The 16,929-nt window shown below is 44.3% G+C and overlaps 1 protein-coding gene across 3 annotated transcripts in view; it reads right to left on the reverse strand.

Moving 5' to 3' along the window:
* Positions 1 to 16,929, reverse strand: part of LHFPL3 (LHFPL tetraspan subfamily member 3) — a 259,878-nt gene that overhangs the window by 16,389 nt on the left and 226,560 nt on the right. The window contains exon 3 of one of the 3 annotated variants that reach the window (XM_058657572.1): positions 2,113 to 2,285. The exons of the other annotated variants lie outside the window; for them this stretch is intronic. Coding sequence (XP_058513555.1) covers positions 2,142 to 2,285 — 144 coding nt within the window. The 3' untranslated portion in view covers positions 2,113 to 2,141. Of the gene's footprint in view, positions 1 to 2,112; positions 2,286 to 16,929 lie in introns of those variants that run through there. 3 annotated transcript variants of the gene reach the window in all.

Below are 16,929 nucleotides of genomic sequence, written 5' to 3' on the forward strand. Positions count from 1 at the left end.
TTATTCACAGATACATTCAAGATCAAATTATTTTTAAAGCACTTATGGATTCTTTAATGTTTCAGAGTTTTGTTTTACAAATCTGTAGTGACCTTTATGGCGTAATAAATCTATTCCAAGCTAAAACTATTATAGACTTGGAAACACTTTTTTTAAAAAAATATAAAACATTCTAGTATGAAACATGTTATAGGATGGAAATGAAGCTCAGAATGGAGAAACTCCAAGCTGGTTAATAAATATAATAAATGTGGGACAGGCATTTGCTTTATTGGGGAAGCTGCCAGATGGGACGTGCACGTTCCAAATTGGAACACTGGTTTTCAGCTCTGGCTCCTGATTGCAACTTGTGATGACTGGGAGGCAGTGGGGATGGGTCAATCCCCCTACATTTGGGGAGTGGGCCAGCAAATGGGAGTGCTCTCTGTATAATAAATTAAGAAATCATGAAAATTAAAAAGTATAATCAGTGCAATCACTTGGAAATAATTAAGTCCAAAGACTACTAATAGCTAGCTGATAGCTAGTTGGCATCCTGGGCCTGCTTAATGCCAAATCTGTGTTAGCTATACCAGTGTGCCAATACAGTCACCTATTCTATTTTTTTTTTTAAAGATACGTTGGGGGTAGTCGCCACACATTTCCAGACCTGCTTTGCTGAGCAATCCACAGTCCCCCCCACCCATGCCCGTGAGTGCACAGATCCCCAACTCTGGTCCTCTGACAGTGTGCTGTGCCAGCCTGGGGCCCTGCCTGGCTACCCGGACCCATACACACATACACGTGGGTCTCCAGACCCTGTCTGCTGGCTGCTTTTCTCTCAGAAGTGTGATATTTGCCTAAGTACAAGGCAACCTAGGCAGTTCCCTACAGCTGGGGGCAGATAAATATTTTCTAAAAATGTTTTTATTTATTTATTTGAAAGAGTAACAGAGAAAGAGAGAGACAGAGACAGAGAGATCTTCCATCTGCCTATGCATTCCCCAAATGGACGCAAGGGCTAGAGCTGGTCTGGCCTGAAATTGGGAGCCAAGAGCTTCTTTCGGGTCTCCCATGTGAGTATAGGGGCCCAACTGGGCCGTCTTCCACTGCTTTCACAGGCTCATTAGCCAGCAGTTGGATTGGAAGTGGAGCAGCTGGGGCTTGAACTGGTGCCTGTAAGGGATGCCAGCACTGCACGCAACGACTTTACCTGCTATGCCACAGTGCCAACTCCTGAATAAAGAAATCTTTTTAGAAAAACGAAGATGACAGTATCACATTATAAAGCAGTTCAGTGAGGTGGTCCCAGTGTTGATTGCGTTAGATTTCCCAGGGCGACATCCTACTTATTTACATCACAAGCTGTCTCCCAGAAGTGTTGGCCCACTTCCAACTTGAAGATTTGGCTTCCTCTGAGGAGTAGCTGGGACAGGTAAGTGTACTGGAAGGGTAACTCAAGACTTCGTTTCAGAATCAAGAGAGAATTTCCTGCCCTAGTTCTTCCTGCAGAGCGGATCTACAAGAAAGTGCTGCAGGTGCTTCTTCGCGGAACTCTCCCTGTGCCTCTTTGCAGGGCAGGGAGGCAGCCCCCCACCTGTCTCAGCCAGGGGCCTATTGCTTCCCTGTGATCCACGCTGCCTGGAAGGAGGGGAAGGAGGAGGAGGCAGGGGGGTTTGGGAGCTCACGGTAGTCCACACAGCCTCACTTCATCTTTGTCCCAATCAGTTACAAATACTCTCTAAGACCCCTGGTTTGGATTCTTCTTTGCAAGTGATTTCCTGTCATGTTTATCAAGGACCCCAAACACTGTGACATGGTATTCTTTTTTTTTGAAGTAGAGAGAACATTCAGTGAAGATATATTTCATTGTGGCTAGGCTTGGCGGGTTCCATTCTGCCAATGAACAGTGCAGGATGGTTTCTGGGGAGGCAGGTTGAAGTTCCCAGGGAAAGGAGACACGCACCAAGTTGAAGCTGAGAAAGCCTAGGTGTGTCTGGAGACGGAGAACAGCGGTGCCAGGACCTCAACTGCTCGAGCTCATGATGGTGTTGGGTTTTCTTAGCAGTTTTTGCTCCCAGACTTAGAAGGCATCTGGCCTCCTGTGGCACCTTGAAGCCCAGAGGTCTCTGTTTCTTTGAGGTGGTGGGGAGTTAAGGTGCCTATTGCAAATCTGTGCTCACTGAGGTGGTGGGAGTCAGATTGGGAGTGGAGAAAGCCCCTGCTTGGGAGAAATGGGGCTCACCTTGGGCCTGGTAGGAGTGTGGGTGTCGTAGGCTCTCTTGCCCTTGTGGGTCTCTGGGGTCCTGCTTCTAAACTAAAGAAAGCTGCACATAAGGTGGGCTGCTAGGGAACTTGGACAGAGAGCCTTGGAAGCAGCAAGTTCTCTGCCCTGATTTTGCTGGAGACTTCAGCCTGGACTGTTTATTTCCCCTCAATCCCTGTTGGTTTAGGGAACTGTATCCTGGGCATGCAGCTTACTCCACACTATCTTCCTTTTCCTAATCAAAACCCAGAGCATCACTTCAGTTACTCAGAGACTCAGCGGAGCACTGACACTTTAATCTGGAGCCACGGTGCGTTATTAGCGCTCTCTTCACCCCTTTATTCATTTGCTTCCTTTGCAGAAGAAATTGTCTGTTTGATTTTTTTTTTCCCACAGAGGATGATAAATGGGCTTGGTGTTTTCCATTCTCGTGTTCAGCATGGTCTAGTCCGTGCACTTGTGTTTTTCATTTTTCAGATACGACATGTCCAGAAGGTGCAAATGTTTTGATGAGTCCACGTTCCTGGAGACAGTTCTGCAGTGGCTTGAGTAGAATCATAGAGCCCCAACAATGAAGCACTGGAGACAGACACAGCTCTCTCTGTCTGGCTCATTCAAACCAGGTCACCAGGGGCTCACTTTGCACACTGCTTTGAGCCCAGGTCCTCTTCCATCGGGCATTTATGGACGGTTGGGACTGTGTGGCAACAGAAGCCTCGACAGTCATGCAGATCTTTCTATGATTTTGGGGAAGTGTTGCCTGCTACACTGTTCATGAGCTTTCAACTTTATGGACTGGGGTCACAGGTCTGTAAACATGAGAGGGAACCTCATTGGGCTTCTCCCATGCCCATGGTCACTTCCAAGCAAAGGGCTTCTCTGTGAAAAGCATTTAAAGTGAGTGATTTGGCGCTGTGACTTGGGGTATCGGAGCTGAGGCACACATTTCTAAGAGGGACGCAACTGCTGCTTTTTATGACCAAACAGGGAATGAGGCATAGGCTTCCTAACCTAAAGGCTTTTCTGAGGAATCTTTCAGAAGCAGGCACTAGTGTTTCGTGTGAGATCACGTGGGGGGTGCTCTGTGACTGTGTGTGGTTGAGGAAGAAGGTATTGCCTGCCTTCTGCCTCCTCTGATCTAAACAGGCAAGAGGAAAGCGTTGCCTTGGAGAGGGATAAAACGCAACAGAAGGTATTTGCAGAAAACTGAGCCATGGCAAGCTTTGGTGAATTCCTGGTAGCACTATATTAATTGCAATGGCTGTAATTAGGACTTTTCTGCTTTGGGATTGTTTATTAGAAATGCCAGTACTTTCCCTAACATCCATGTGAGTGAAGGATCACATGAAAAAATCAAGATCAAGGTGAAAGATTTTTTTCTTTTCAATTGCGTGAGAGGAATCAAATTAAGCTGATGATTCATTTACTAACACTGGGGATGGTTTGGAGCTTTGCCTAATGCTTGACGTCAAGTAAAATAAACATCACGGATGCAGATGGAGGTCATGATATAGCAGTAGCTGGCATAACAAAAAAGTCCAAAGACATATACTTAAGATGCATGTGTACTAGGACGCTCACATCAGCTGCCGGGGCTAGGCAAGGAATTCCACCAGTAAGAACATTTCAGGGACCACTTTGCGCCATGTTGATTGGGACTGTTGTGATAATTCCTGCAGGGTGGTGAAAAAGAATCTCTTTGACACTGATAGAAAATCAAGCAGGTGAGGAAAATGAGCTATAGTATTTCTCAGGCATTTAGGCACACCTATTCCTAAGAGCTTAGAAATGAATGAGGTGGCCCCTGCTACCCCAGTAAATCCTTCCTCTGTCTCAATCATTTCTCTTGCTTGCTCTATAAGGGCGTCACGGTCTGGTTGTCATCTTCGGTGATGTTGAGAATGCTCTACAGCTTTGTAAGCATTATAAAAATGAATTGACACTTAATTCTGTCCTATATAGCTAGCGTTAGTCACCTGTGTCTACTGTGTATTTGAACTATGGTTAATGTGAATACATTAGAAAATAATTCTATCTAATGTTAATCATTTACATTTAAACAACAAGTGCAGACATATGAGGAGTCAGTATAAGGGGAAGACTTCAAAGGGCAGTTGATGTTCTGGATATTTGCCCCTTGTCTCCTGTGTCGTGTGCAAAGATTTTTCTTCCATTGTTGGTTGCTTTTGTACTTTGTTGATTGTTTCCTTTGCTGTGCAGAAGCTTCTTAGTTTGACGTAGTCTCATTTGTGTATTTTGGTCTTGACTTTCTTTGCTTTTGATTTTTCCAGGAAGTCTTTGCCTGCACCTATATCTTGTAGAGCATTTCCTACGTCTTCTTCTAAAAGTTTGATGGTTTCGTTTAGATTTGATCTTTCTGTATGGTGAAAGGTGGGGATCTTGTTACGGTGTGAGGGAGGGACTACATGGAGAAGGAAGGTGTAGTGGTGTGGCTGGGATTTGAATGAGAGGAATAGTGCTATATGAAGGAGAGGAGGCTTCAGGGTCTATACTTAAACTAGTCAATTAACAAATCAGTAAAAGCATTTGAGTTCCTAACAGATGTGAAGATCTCTGGACTATAGAATAAACCACAGACATTATTTCTGTCTTCAAGGATTTTGAACCAGACAATGTATAAGCACATGGGTATTCTAGGAGAATCGCATTGTAGTTTGGATATGATTTGGCTCTCCAACTTAAGGCAGATGTTTGAGACCCCCAAAACCTAACTTTAGTGGTTAATGAATTTTTAAAAAAAGATTTATTTTATTGGAAAGGCAGATGTACAGAGAGGAGGAGAGACAGAGAGGAAGATCTTCCGTCTAATGATTCACTCCCCCAAGTGGGCGCAACGGCCGGTGCTATGCCGGTCCGGAGCCAGGAGCCAGGAACTTCTTTCCAGGTCTCCCACGCGGGTGCAGGGTCCCAAGCCTTTGGGCCGTCCTCGACTGCTTTTCCAGGCCACAAGCAGGGAGCTGGATGGGAAGTGGAGCTGCTAGGATTAGAACCGGCGCCCATATGGGATCCTGGTGCTTTTTTTTTTTTGATCCTGGTGCTTTAACCATTACGCTGTAGTGCAGGGCCCTAGTGGTTAATGAATTAATGTTAATGGTTGAGGGATTAAGGGTGAGGGATTAAGGGCCTAGTAGAAGGTCTTTAAGTCCCTGGGGGCATGCCCTTGGGAGGGAGTTGTTAGTGATGCAAATTAGGCTCAGCTGTGCTTTCTCTGCTTACTGGCCCCACATTTGTTCCTTTCTCTGCACAAACACCAGCCTCTATCCTCATCCGATACTAGACTAATGGGGCTGTCTGAACTTGGACTGTGAACCTTCGAGCTGTGAGTCAACATAAATTCTCCTTCCTAAGTGGCTTCTCTCATATATTTTATTAAGTTTATAGGGAGATCATAAAATAAGAATGACAAACCAGTCCTAGCTAACAAAGATTAAAAACAGCACAAAGGAGAACCCCAGTAAATGCTCAGAGAGGTAGAGAGAGACAGGGAGATTCCTAACTTCAGGGGAGAGCTTCTGTGGGGTGGGGTGGGCCAGAGTGCAACGGGGCCTGGATTGGGTCTTGAGGAGTTTGCCAGGAAGAGAACAGTGAGGGAACTCCAGAAAGATCAGAGGAGTCAGCAGCTGGGAAATTAAGATGGTCATCAGACTTGTGTGTTTGACCCTGAGGACTGTGGCAAGAGAAAAGAGGTTAATGAGGTCCCTTTGGAAATGCATTTTCTTAACCAATACAGTAGTGTTGCAACAACCCAAGGCAGGGGGCCAGCAGGCAGGAGTTAATTTAAGCAAGGTAAGAGGATTCTGTTCCCAGATCAAGAATGTTTAGGCCTGAGCTCTTTGCCATGCTGAGTGGCCTAGAGACAGAGCTGCCCAACTCTGACAGCCATTACTTGCCTTTGAAATCAGGGTCTGAAGTTCCTTTTGTGAGTTGTCCTCAAAAGACCAACACAGAAATTTCAAATGGTGCTCAAGAGATTAAATCCAACATCTTCTTTATACAATCAAGTATAGTAATTGAAAAAAGGATTCTGAAGACACAGTTACCAGAGAGGACTCAAATTAAGGTCAGAGGTGAGGATTTCACATCCAGGAAAACAGAATAGTTGCAAGCTAGGGTGCAAATCTGTGGTTTGCACAGACTACCCGGTTATCTTTGGCAAAGACACTCCTTTATGAAGCAATCTTGGAGATATTGCTGTGATTGGCACAGCCCTGAAGCTTAATTCCAGGCCCCAAATTCCAACAGCAGAATGAAATCGTGCTAGGTCAAAGAGAACGAGCTTTGGAGAAGGTGTAAGATGTTGAGATATCACCCAGGCTGATGATTCTTACTGCCTCCCGTGGGCCAAGTGGAGGGAACAGCCTGAAATCTGCTGGCACATGCGGTAGCCATGGCATTCCCCACCCCAAGGAACCTAAGAATCCAGTTTTTCCTCTGGGGCCCAAGGCTTCAAGTTGTTCTTTTGGGCAGAAATCTCCATTTTGTACTCACAGGAATCAAGGCATTCACTCTACACTTTAGAATGGGTGATAGGACATAGACTATGGGACTGATTACCACCGTGCGAGGAAGCAGTGCTGTATGAAGTGCTATAGTCAGCTATTGAAGAAAAAGTTTGGCCTGTCTAATCTGAATGAGCCAAGTAGTTCTGTGCAGAAATCTTTAGTTTTAAAAAGGGGACAGGGGGAAGTATAATGAGCATTCCCGCCGTGGTGTGACATCCACGCACACGAGAGCTGACAGACAGAGTGAAGCTTTTCTCTGCTCCCTGACAAGTCATGACTGCAGGAGCTGACCTCCCTGAATGTCAGACCCCAGAGGGACTCCAGGATATGACAGGACAGGTTATGGATGCAGAGTTGAGTTGAAATCAGAGAGGGAACTAGCACTGCGTCAGAGCCTGGACAGGAGGAAGAAAAGGCCAGACTGGCAGAATTCTTTGTCCGCTTTTGATAAATCACGGTAACTGCAAATTTAAAATGTCCACCTTAGCTTCCTCCATAGCACTGCCTCATGAAAGACTGGTTGGTGTGTGAAGCAGAGCACACATCTGGAAAAGCGCACAAGGTTCACAAACTACAAATGTACAACCTGACAAATAAGGAATATCTGTGTAACTGCCACTCAGTCACAAACCTTTCTCTCTCCCCCAGGGGTAACTGCTACGCTTAACTTTCATGGGAATTACTTTCTGGCACTTGTTTTTTTAGGTTACAAGATGCTATGTGCAATTGTTGATTTTAGAATAACATTATAGATATTCTTTTGTGTTTCCCTTCTCTCATTTAATTTTGTACTTTGTAAGGCTCATCCGTGCTGATGTTGATATCTGTGGCTCTTTTGTCTCCATTGCTATGGAGTATTTTCATATCATGTGAATATTTCTATAATTGAGAATATCCATTTTAAAGCAAGATTTATTTATCTGAAAGGCTAGTGGCAGACAGAGTGGCAGAGAAAGAGATAGGTAAAGAGAGATCTTTCATCCAATGGTTTACTCCCCACATGGCTTCAACAAATGGGGCCGCACGAGGGCAGAAGCCGGAAGCCAGGAACTCCTTCCAGATCTCTCACGTGGATGGAAGATGTTGAAGTACTTGAGCCATTTTTGATTGCATTCCCAGCATGTTAGCAAGAAATCGGATCAGAAATGGAGCAGGTGGGGCTCAAACTGGCACTGCAATATTGGAACCTGTGTGTTGGCCCTTATCCATCCATCGTACTAGGCATGGCCACTGTTTCTTCCTCTCTTTTTCTTTTTGGAGTCACCCACTTTCTTAGAATTTGCTGGTTCTGCATCAGCAGTGGTTTTGCCAATAAATAAAGAATTAAGTTCAGAGGAATATTTTCTAGATTACAATGAGGATTGGTTGTTGGGTAATATCAATCACTTTTGAAGTAAGACAGTAAACAGAAGGGCTCATATTAGCTCAGATGCTAAGGAAAGCCTTTTTTTTTTTCTTGCTCCACTGGCAAATCTTGAATATTTACTTGCTGCAATTTGTCAGTTCTTGGAAAAAATTCTTTGTATTATTGCATCTAGGATAACAAGTTATTGACTATGAACTTCAATTGTTCTTGTTGGTGAGACATATTAATTCTGCAAACTCTTCATTCTCCAAAATCGGCTTTCTTTCATTATGATATAATCAGCTAGGTGATGACTCCAATAAATATCTTCCTGTTATTTCAGGTTTATCTTTCAAAATGAGAATGAACAAAAAGCAGGAAGCACTTTAATATATGCACCCATTGACACGAGTGTTGACAAAGACGGATGCTTAGCACAGACATGACAGCTGTCATAATAATGATGATTGCTACTGATTTCAACGACTACAGCAACAACATGCTGTCATCAAGATAGAAAATGTTGCCTCTAATCTCCAGTCGGTAGACTCTTAGGAACTATTTTCCCCTCTCCATCAGGGATGTATGAAGGTCCTTCTAAAATTTTATTGAAAATGGAAGTAAAAGTGAATTTTAGTGCAGAAACCCATGTTTAAGAAAAGACTTCAAAAAGTTAATGAACAATTCACATAAGAAAAATATGCATGCATTTCAACACTTTTTGGGCACCAAATACACTTATTTGTTAATTTCAATTTTGTTATGCAGTTGTTGAACTGCCCTCATATGTGTGCTCACATACATTCCTGCCTTGACTTGGGAATCTGTTCTTAGCGCTGCTAAGGGTTATGCACAGTGGGTTAAGACACTGTATCTTATATGGGAGTGCTAGTTTGAGCCCTGGCTGCTTCGTACTTTCCATGCAGCTTGCTGCTAATGTTCCCAGCAGGCAGGGGGTGATGGCCCAAGTACTTAGGTCCTTGCCATCTTATGGGAGACTGGATGGGACTCCTGTCTTCTGACTTGAGCTTGGCCCAGTCCTGGCAATTGTGTATATTTGACGTATAAGTTCCAGATGAAAGATTTTTCTTTCTCTCTCACACACAATCTTTTAAATCAACCTATTTCCTTTTAAAAACATTTACTTATTTTTATTGGAAAGGCAGATATATATATATATGGAGAGGCAGAGGGAAAAATCTTCCATCTGCTGGCTCACTCCCCAAGTGGCTGCAATGGTTGGTGCTGAGCTGATCTGAAGTCAGGAGCCAGGAGCTTCTTCCAGGTCTCCCATGCAGGTGCAGAAGTCCCAAGACTTTGGGCCATCCTCAACTGCTTTCCCAGGCTACAGCCTGGGAACTGGATGGGAAGTGGAGTAAACAGGACACGAAATGGTGCCCATATGTGATTCTGGCACCTGAGAGGCCAAGACTTTAGCCACTAGCCTGTTGCACCAGGTCTTCAATCAATCATTGAAAAAAATGCTATTTAATCAAGCTACCTTTGAGCAGATTTTACTCCAACTCCAACTTTGGGCTGGAGACACACCTTGGTCACACTTAGAGATACTCCTGAACTACCTGACATGATGTACACTGTAAGGGAAAGGCAGAAAAATTTCCCTTAGCCATCAAGCAATCTACTTTGGCATTTTCAGTGACATTAGCCAAAAAAAATCATCCCTTGATTAAACACCCTAAAAATAGTTGAGAAGAATGTCCTTAAGTGTTTTCCTGGTTGAAAACACTTTGCTCAAGAATTTTTGCCAACCTGACATCTTCCCTTGAAGATTCATTGGCATCTCGAATTTCAGTATGTTAGACCATTAGTATAAACATGTGCTTGTTTGGCCAGACCAAAGCTCAGCTTATGCTGTCTCTGTAGCAACCATAGCACCTCCTTTTATTTCTGGACATTTGCTGATTTGGAGAAACTATGATACCAAAAAGAGGGTCATGCCCTTCCTTCTCCACCCTCCCTCAGAGTACAACCCCAAAGCTGCATTTTTCAGTTGTTGGTGCCATTGTCTCTCCTGTTGCTCGAGGAATATTGGAAGAATGACCAGCTCTCACCAAGTCTTATGGGCTCTAGTTCTCTCTGACCAAGGCCTGCTCTCCTGTTCCCTGACACTGTACTTGTCTATACCATCATGCCCTGCCTGGCCTAGTCCAGGCAGCCTCTCCACTGGTCCCTCTGCCTCTTGTCTTTGCGCCCGCATGATTTGATTTCCACCCTGCTAAGCCACAGTCTGTCCATGTCACCCCTGCTACAGTCTCTGTAATAGTTTCTCCTTGACGTTGCATGAAGTTCCTGGCCACAGGATCCATCAATGCTATACCGGCTGTCCACTTGGTCATATTTCATGGTCTCTTTCCCCTCCCAGGTATTCAGAACCTCAGATGTGAGCAAGCACTGTGTTCACTCTCTCAATTCTGGCACACTCCCTTCATCTGAAAGCTGAGTAGTTGCTTCTTTTAAAAAGTTTTATGACCCGTCTAGACTGGACTGAGTGTTCCTGTGAGGAGCAGCTGGCACCTTCCCTATCGGAGCTAGCCTGGTTGTCTTCCTAAAGCCTCTATGTTCCAAGTAGTCAGGAACTATACCCATTACTGACACTCAGAAAAGATTTCTCAGTTAAATGGCTAACATGCAGTTGGAAATATCTGGACTGTGATAAAATGAGCATGATGCTGCTGGTGGGTGTATGTGTTTGGCTTACTGGTTAAGGTGCCGGTTAAGACACCCCTATCCTATGTAAAAGGGCCTGGATTTCATGTTCACCTCTGACTTCTTCTCCAGTCTCCTGCTAATACAGACTCTGGGAGGTAAAAGATGATTCAAATGATTCGGATCCTGCTACCCATGTGGGAGGTCTTGACTGAGTTCCCAACTCTCAGCTTGGGCCTAGTTCAAAGCAGCAGATAAGGGTGCTGGCTGGCTCTCAAAGAACAAAAGAATGGACTTCTCTGTGCTGTTTCCTTGCTTTTCACAATAAACTCTTTATTCATTTGTTATGTTGATAATACCAAATACTACATTTAAATCTATTAAATTATTATATGTTATAAAACTCATGCTATGTGATAAAAGTTTAGTTGTAGGAAATATTACTCATCAGTAACTCAAAATTACAGGTGCTGTTATTTTGAGAGTTCTGATACGATGACTTAAGAAAAGAAGCATATTAAGAATGAGCAAACACAGTCATCCTTGGATAAGGGACTTTGGGATTTTTCCTGTTGGAAAACTTGACCTATATCTAGGCTTAGCTCTCCAAGGCAGAATGCAAGATGGTCGCTTTAGTCTCCAAGGCTGCAGTAACAAACAAGCTCTCCTAACTGGATACTTGGGAAGAACGTCTCACATTGTGTTCACTCTCTTGAGCCCACACGCCAACACAAGAATCTCAGGGTGTATCTACCTCTTAGGCCTGTCTTAGGAACTTGGCATTTGGAAAAAGTGTGTGGCATGATTTATAAACTGTTGGATGGCTTGAGGTTTCACTTTACGCTTGTACTTAAACTCTTGTCAAGATAACACAAGATTTATGAGATGTGTGTGAAAGGGTGCTGAATGATCCATTAGTGATGGATGAAATAAGAGTTTTGTGAGGGATTAGTCAAACATCAGAAATTAAAAAAAAATAATAACAAATTTCAGCTGTTGTCATGGTTATTTACCTATTATTGAGACTTATACCTCCTTAAAACATTGCCTTCCCTTGTATGTAATTACTACCAGTTGGTGAAATCAGCCACAACTCAAATAAGAGAATGAAAACTTATCCTTTAATGTTTAGGCCTGGGTCATCTTTGAGTTTCTAATTTCTTCATCTCTTTTCTTCCAGTTTTAGAGAATTTCCAGCATCTAGTTGGAGGAGCACAGGCTTTGGGGTCATATGACCAACCCAGCACTTTTTAAGCCTAAGTGGCATTCTAGGTGACTGGGTTCTAAGCCGCTGTTAGAAGTTCAAACCTCAACCTTGGAAAATCCAGTTTCTCTAGCCACCTGTGAAACAGTTGATGAAGTCTGAAATAGTAGTGATAATAATCCTCCTGCCAGCTGGATGTGGGGGTGGTTTGGATTGAATGGAGAAATAGATACAAAGTAGGTGTGTTACAGTGTGGTAACATATGGTGCTCCATTAACGGCACTGTTGATAGCCAGCTGGGGAATTCCAGTTGCTATAGGTGATCATCACAGTTTATTGTCCAAGCGTCCTCCTTCCTATAGGAGAAGAGTGTGGCAGAAGGGAGAAGAACAGGCTGCTTCCAGAGCACTGTCCCAGTCCTGCCCTCCCTGTCTCATGCCTCGCCACCTTCTCCTTTTCCACTCAGATGGAGAATGGCTGGTTAATGAGGCAGTGTTTCAGCCTGCATGCCAAATACTTCTGTTGAGTGCCCAGAAGGGCCAGGAACTATGGTCTCCTCTCAAAAGTGTCCATTTGTGATTAAATGTCCTTGTCCAGCAAGTACGTGTTTGTCAGGAACAAATATTCAGATTTGACAGTGTCTGAGCCTTAGGCTTTCTTTGATGGAAGGAAAGAGAAAAGACCTATCTTGCACACTGTTTATATCTTTTGCATTCACAGAAGGGAGTCAGGTTTAGTTAATTACATTTTTTGTTGTTCTTTCCATCATCATCATCATTATCATCCTCATTAACCCCATTAATTCTTTAAGATTTATTATTATTATTATTATTATTATTGGAAAGCCGGATATACAGAGAGGAGGAGAGACAGAGAGGAATATCTTCCATCCGATGTTTCACTCCCCAAGTGAGCCGCAACGGGCCGGTACGTGCCGATCCAAAGCCGGGAACCAGGAACCTCTTCCGGGCCTCCCACATATGGGTGCAGTGTCCCAAAGCCTTGGGCCGTCCTCGATTGCTTTCCCAGGCCACAAGCAGGGAGCTGGATGGGAAGTGGAGCTGCCGGGATTAGAACCAGCGCCCATATGGGATCCCGGGGCTTTCAAGGCTAGGACTTTAGCCACCAGGCCACGCCGCCGGGCCCAACCCCATTAAATCTTAATTGTAAACTTATTTTGGTCCATGCATATTGGGCCAAGAGCCTTTTATGAGAACTTGAATCTTGTGCGTTTCTTATCAAATCAGGTTGTTTAGAAGAGGATTTTGAATGAGAATTAAGGTCTGAACTAGATTTCTGTAGCTGCTACAACACAGAACAACAGAGTTATGTGGTCTCTGAGTTCTGGAGGCTCAGGTTCAGGGTGAAGGTGTCAGCAGGACTGATCTCGTCTGCAGGTTGTGAGGAAGCATTTGCTCCATGTGTCCCCCAATCCTGACCCCCCCACTTCTGGTGGTATGTTGAAGCTTCACCCCATGTCTTGTCTGCCTACATCCTGACATGTTACCCGGTGCCTGTCTGTCTCTGTGTATAGCTCTCACCCTACTTCCTTGCTTTTATGAGACACTAGCCTTCCTGGATTTGAGGTCACTTCAATGAGCTCATTTTGAGGTCTCTTCAAAGACCCTGATTTCAAATAAGGGGCTAGGGGTGAAGACTTCAAAATAACCCATTTATTTTTTTTGGAAGGCACCATTCAACCCATGACAAAGTCATGGGAGTAAATGAAATTGGTAGCAAGAACAAGAAGAAGCGGGACAGGACTGAGAGCAGAAAATGTGCACACTAGTGTACCGTGTCGGAGAGTCACTGTGAGCAAAAGTGGGACCTGGTTCTGGTAGTAGGAGGAAGGGAGGTGAATGAGTACAACGTGTGACCCCAGCCGGGTCCACGGTAAAACGCTACTGGTGTGCTTCCACTATCTCACAGCCCAGTCCTGCCAGTACTTTGTAATATTTTGTTCTCTGCTGAATGAAGATAAAAGTACTCCGTAAGCACTAATAGGTAATTCATCTTCATTATGGCACTGTCAACAATCTAATTCATGTGATTGCTTATTTCTCATGTTGAAAATATTCCAAAGAGCGTAATGGACATGCATCTTAGATAGATTCTGAATGTTTTTCATTTCATCAATCTTCTTTCACTGAAAGAGTGTGAGTCTTTACTGGAATGAGAACTTGATACTTTGTTTCCCAGAATCAAGAATTTATGTCTGTAGCAAACACTGCTTGGGCCTCTATGAAATTCCTTTATTGGTTTAGGACTCTGCAGATGTCAAGAACCATCTGAGAATTCTTGGGATAAACTGCAGTAGAAAACATTTCCCTAATGGAGTAAGTTTTATCTTAATTCATTATTCAAAAGATGCAATACCTCTCTAAGCAACTTACAAATAACTTAGTCCTGAACTAGTTGGAACTTAAGTGCCAGTGAAATCATTATGTGTTGTGGCTTTTAGATACCCAAATGGCCTTAATAGTAATTTGAAAAAACCCAAAAACAAATGAACATCCCTCCCATCCCCAGCTTGTTCTCTGCCAAACACTTGCATGGGCAGCAGCCCTGTGGCAGGCAGAGACATTGCCTCACCAAAGGCCTGCGGTAGCTGCTGCCCTGTGCTGTGTTCTATTGCATTAGAACATGGCCTGCGGCAGGCTTGAATTATCCATAAAGCACCACCTGTCTCCCTTTTAGCGCTCCATCACAAAGCATGGCATGGTTGGCTGTGTCATGTAATTGAAATATTACGCTGAGTTGTAAAATCACACAGTCCTCAGGGGAACAGATCCCAGGGCTTAGACACAGCGATGCAGGAAGCACAGAGCCGGTGAATCCTATTGCCTGAAAGTTATTTTAGAGAGATCCAATCGCAAAGGTGTGGATGGGAGCCACAGAGAAAATATGTGTGAGCAGAGGAGGAATTTGGCTTAACAAACTTTGTAGCAAAGAGGGAACAGGACTCATGCAGCATGAAGGCTTTCCCATGTGCAGGGAGCCTGGAGCAGGCAGGCTGCATTTATAAAAAAGGATGGTTACCACAAGACAAGCACCCAGCAGCCTTGAGTTGGGAAGAGGGCTCCAGACATAACTGCAGGGCGTGAAGATGGAGCAGCACTTCCGGGGCTGGTGACAGCTGGGTGTCCGCTGAGTACGGACTGCAGGATGCAGTTGCAGCGAGGCAAACTTATGAAGGACATTCATCAAGGTAAAAGCAAGAGGAAAATGAGGTGTGTGGGAAGCAACAGTGTGATGGAAATCATTAGAGAGAAACCCACCACTCCCCACCTCTCCAACCCAGCAGGCTCTTTCATCTGCAGGATCTCTGCTTCCTGCTGGGAAAGTGGTGGGCAGAGAGATCAGAAACCAGGAGTAGAGCCGCCCAAGGGCCATCTTCACCCTTCCTTCATGGTGGCGTCCTGACACATAAGGAGGTTGGGGTCAGAGTTCTTGGGGTGTATCTCTCCCTGGGTTGATGAGGCTCAGCAGAAGGCACAACACTGATCCTCCCAACCAGATATCCCATCAGGACCTTTCTGCTTGATTTGTAGCCTCTGATCCAACGTCAGCCACACTTTTCACACCTTACCAACCTGTCTTTTCCATTTGTCACAGTTCACTTGGTTATAAAATATGGATTGACTTTGAACTCCCGGGATCGTAGGAGTTTCTCCCTTTGCTTCCTGACTTCATGACCTTCAAACGTGATAAGAAAGTCATTTCCTCCCTGCTAAGTACCACAGAGGGCCATTCCTGGCCTGCTATGATCGGTAGCCCCTACACCCATGGTAGTGGGGAAGATGACTGCTCAGGGATATTTTTGCTTTTTGAAAAATATGCCCTTTGTCCTGATGAATTGCATTTTGTGTACATGCTGGTTGAATTTAATGCAGCCCACATGGTCACAGGCTCTTAAACTTAAAAAAAAAAATGAGTACAGCATTCATTCCTTCTACACAGGGTCACAGAGCTTTAGTGTTCTGATTTAATGACTTGCTAATGACTTGCTTGCTTGAGTCCCTATTTGAATCCTGACTGAGGCTCCAGCGAACTGGTTTGAACCTGCCGCTGAAACAGCCCATCACATCCCATACGTGAGCTGAAGGATGACAGGAGAGCCAGTTGCTATGACACTTGTCACAGCAAAAGGCAGAAGCCCTGGCACTAATGTGGGCAGAGATGTGCTTCTTAGATAGAGAATTTAATGGGCCTCTGAGTATTACAGATGAATTCTAATGGGCATGAAATTAACACATTTGTACGTGTGTAAACCTGGCTCATTTACCACAATAAATGTAAGATGCTCCACCAACGTAGGTCAAGAGGTTCGGGGGAAATGAGGGGCAAGGGAAAGCTCTGAAGAAACTCAGAAAAACAAATATTCTAGGAGCTGTGTGGGGGTGGTAGGATGGTACTGGTTGATATGACTGAACACATGGTGTTTGAATTGTCCTTTTTCTCAGAAGACCTGGGCCTTTTAGATTTACTGTCCTTGTATCCAACTGGGAGGATTCCAGAGAGACTTCTGGCAGGTTCTATGAAAAATGTTCTGAGATTGACAGTTGCTTTGGCGAACAAAAGGACAGCGTGTTTCTATTTACTTCACTTTGCTTTTCCTTAATACTTATCAATGCAAACTTTCACTCATGCGATGAAGGCTCTCAAACCGGTAAAATCACTGTTGTAATGAACATTGTTTAAAGAAGAGAGGAAGTAAGGCAGGGACACAGGACATGGGAGAGGCAGTTGTGCTGGTCTGGCTTCCTGTCGCCTGGAAGGCTGATGTCTCCAAGATGGGATGATGGGTGTGTGTGTGTGTGTGTGTTTGTGTGTGTGTGTGAAGGATGTCCAATTATGGTAATTAGGATGTCCCAAGGCAGCTCGTGGTCTGCATTTCCTTCATTTCATTGTCTCCTTGGAGATGAAATAAAACACTCTTATGTTG

This window comes from Ochotona princeps, chromosome 32 (assembly GCF_030435755.1).
Source record: "Ochotona princeps isolate mOchPri1 chromosome 32, mOchPri1.hap1, whole genome shotgun sequence".
Taxonomy (NCBI): domain Eukaryota; kingdom Metazoa; phylum Chordata; class Mammalia; order Lagomorpha; family Ochotonidae; genus Ochotona; species Ochotona princeps.